Genomic DNA, 1,599 nt, shown 5'->3' on the forward strand with positions numbered 1-1,599 from the left:
CAACCGTTGGATCGCATTCTGCACATATTACGGCACAGATCGCGAAGCTCACGTCATGCTTTACGGATGTGCAGAATACGATCCAACGGTTGAGATCGCGAAAAAGATAAATCATTCTTCCGCGCGAAAGATACAACCCGACGAGGCAAGATCTTCTCCCATTTTTTTAAAAAACGCCCAGCTTGAATGATTCCGATTTACCAAAGGGAGGAAAAAACGAAAAAAATGCCCAGCTTTTGTCGCTTTCCTAGAATTATTATAATCCAAAAATAAAATAAAATGAGGATTAAAACGTTATAAATAAGGAGGGAGGGGCTGCGGTTGGAGGGAGTGGGAGAAAGGGTGTGCGGGGTGCTAGCTTTTTTGCGAAGGGGCGGGTTCCGAGCTTTTATCGGGTAGAGGGGAGCGGCGGGAGAGGCGGCCGGAGAGATGTGCGGAGGAGCGATAATCTCCGACTTCTTGGAATTCGAGGGCGGTAGGAATCTCGCTCCGCCTCCGCCGCCGGATTTCGACGCCCTTTTCAACTCCATCGACTCCAAACCCCTCATCCCCCAAGGTAATAAGCCCACGGGTCGATCCTAAGGTTCCTGCGATGTAATTTTTAGTAGATTTCTTGGTATTTTTGGTTTCTTTGATGCTTAGAGTCGCGATATTTTTCTTCATGCAGCGGGGGAGGTGGAGAAGACGGATAGGTCGTCGGGGGTTGAGGAGAAAAGCGGGGGGAAGGGAAGGAAGAACGTCTACAGGGGAATCCGGCGGCGGCCGTGGGGCAAGTGGGCGGCGGAGATCCGTGACCCGAGGAAGGGGATGAGGGTTTGGCTCGGGACCTACAGCACTCCGGAGGAGGCGGCGCGGGCGTACGACGTAGCCGCGCGCGAGATCCGGGGGAGCAAAGCCAAGCTCAACTTCCCGGACATCATCCCGGTTCCGAAGCCCCAGGAGGCGAAGAAGCGCGGCGAGTGGCAACGGCCGCGACGGAGGCGGTGCCGTGGCACCTACAGCGCCGGCAGCGACGCGGGAGAGCTCTGCTGCGTCGTCGTCGTCGTCTGTGTGTTCGATCGCTACTTCTCCGCCGTTGGATAAGGCTTGATGGAGCGGATCTCGAACCTGGAGACGTTCTTGGGGCAGGAGGACGAGGCGGTGGAGGGCGGTGGAGCCTACGATCTCCGGCTGTGGGATGACGTCCGCTTCATCTGTTGATCGCGATGGACGGCTTGGATTTCACATGGCGATATTATCGTTGTCTGCTTTACTTTATCTTGGAGTTAGAAATAATACTACCAATGTAAAAAAATTTTCGAGGCATGGGCTCGCACGTGCCTGGATAAATGATATGTACGCCGGTGTACGTGCCGAGCTTTTTTTGCTATATAAAGTGCATATTCTGTTTTTTTTTTTTTTTTGGGTACGATATACTGTGCTCTTTTTGACCTGCCGGTTCGAGTCGTCTAACTTTTTACCAACTGCCGCAAAAATCCGATACGTGGCAACGTCTTTGACGACGAGAGGAGGCTGGTAAAGGTTTTGAAACGTTCTGTTGTTTTTTCTTTTTTTTTTTTTTTTTTGGGTACAGCAAACGTTTGGTTGGCTTGAAAAGAA

At 51.8% G+C, this 1,599-nt stretch overlaps 1 protein-coding gene across 1 annotated transcript; it reads left to right on the forward strand.

Moving 5' to 3' along the window:
* Positions 1–304: 304 nt before the first annotated feature.
* Positions 305–1,395, forward strand: LOC105045153 (ethylene-responsive transcription factor RAP2-3). Its single transcript, XM_010923321.3, is given in 5 exon segments — positions 305–556; positions 668–949; positions 952–990; positions 993–1,082; positions 1,085–1,395. Coding segments are annotated over 5 exon segments (654 nt in total). The 5' UTR covers positions 305–429; the 3' UTR covers positions 1,201–1,395.
* Positions 1,396–1,599: the final 204 nt, after the last annotated feature.

This window comes from Elaeis guineensis, chromosome 5, assembly GCF_000442705.2.
Source record: "Elaeis guineensis isolate ETL-2024a chromosome 5, EG11, whole genome shotgun sequence".
NCBI classification, from domain to species: domain Eukaryota; kingdom Viridiplantae; phylum Streptophyta; class Magnoliopsida; order Arecales; family Arecaceae; genus Elaeis; species Elaeis guineensis.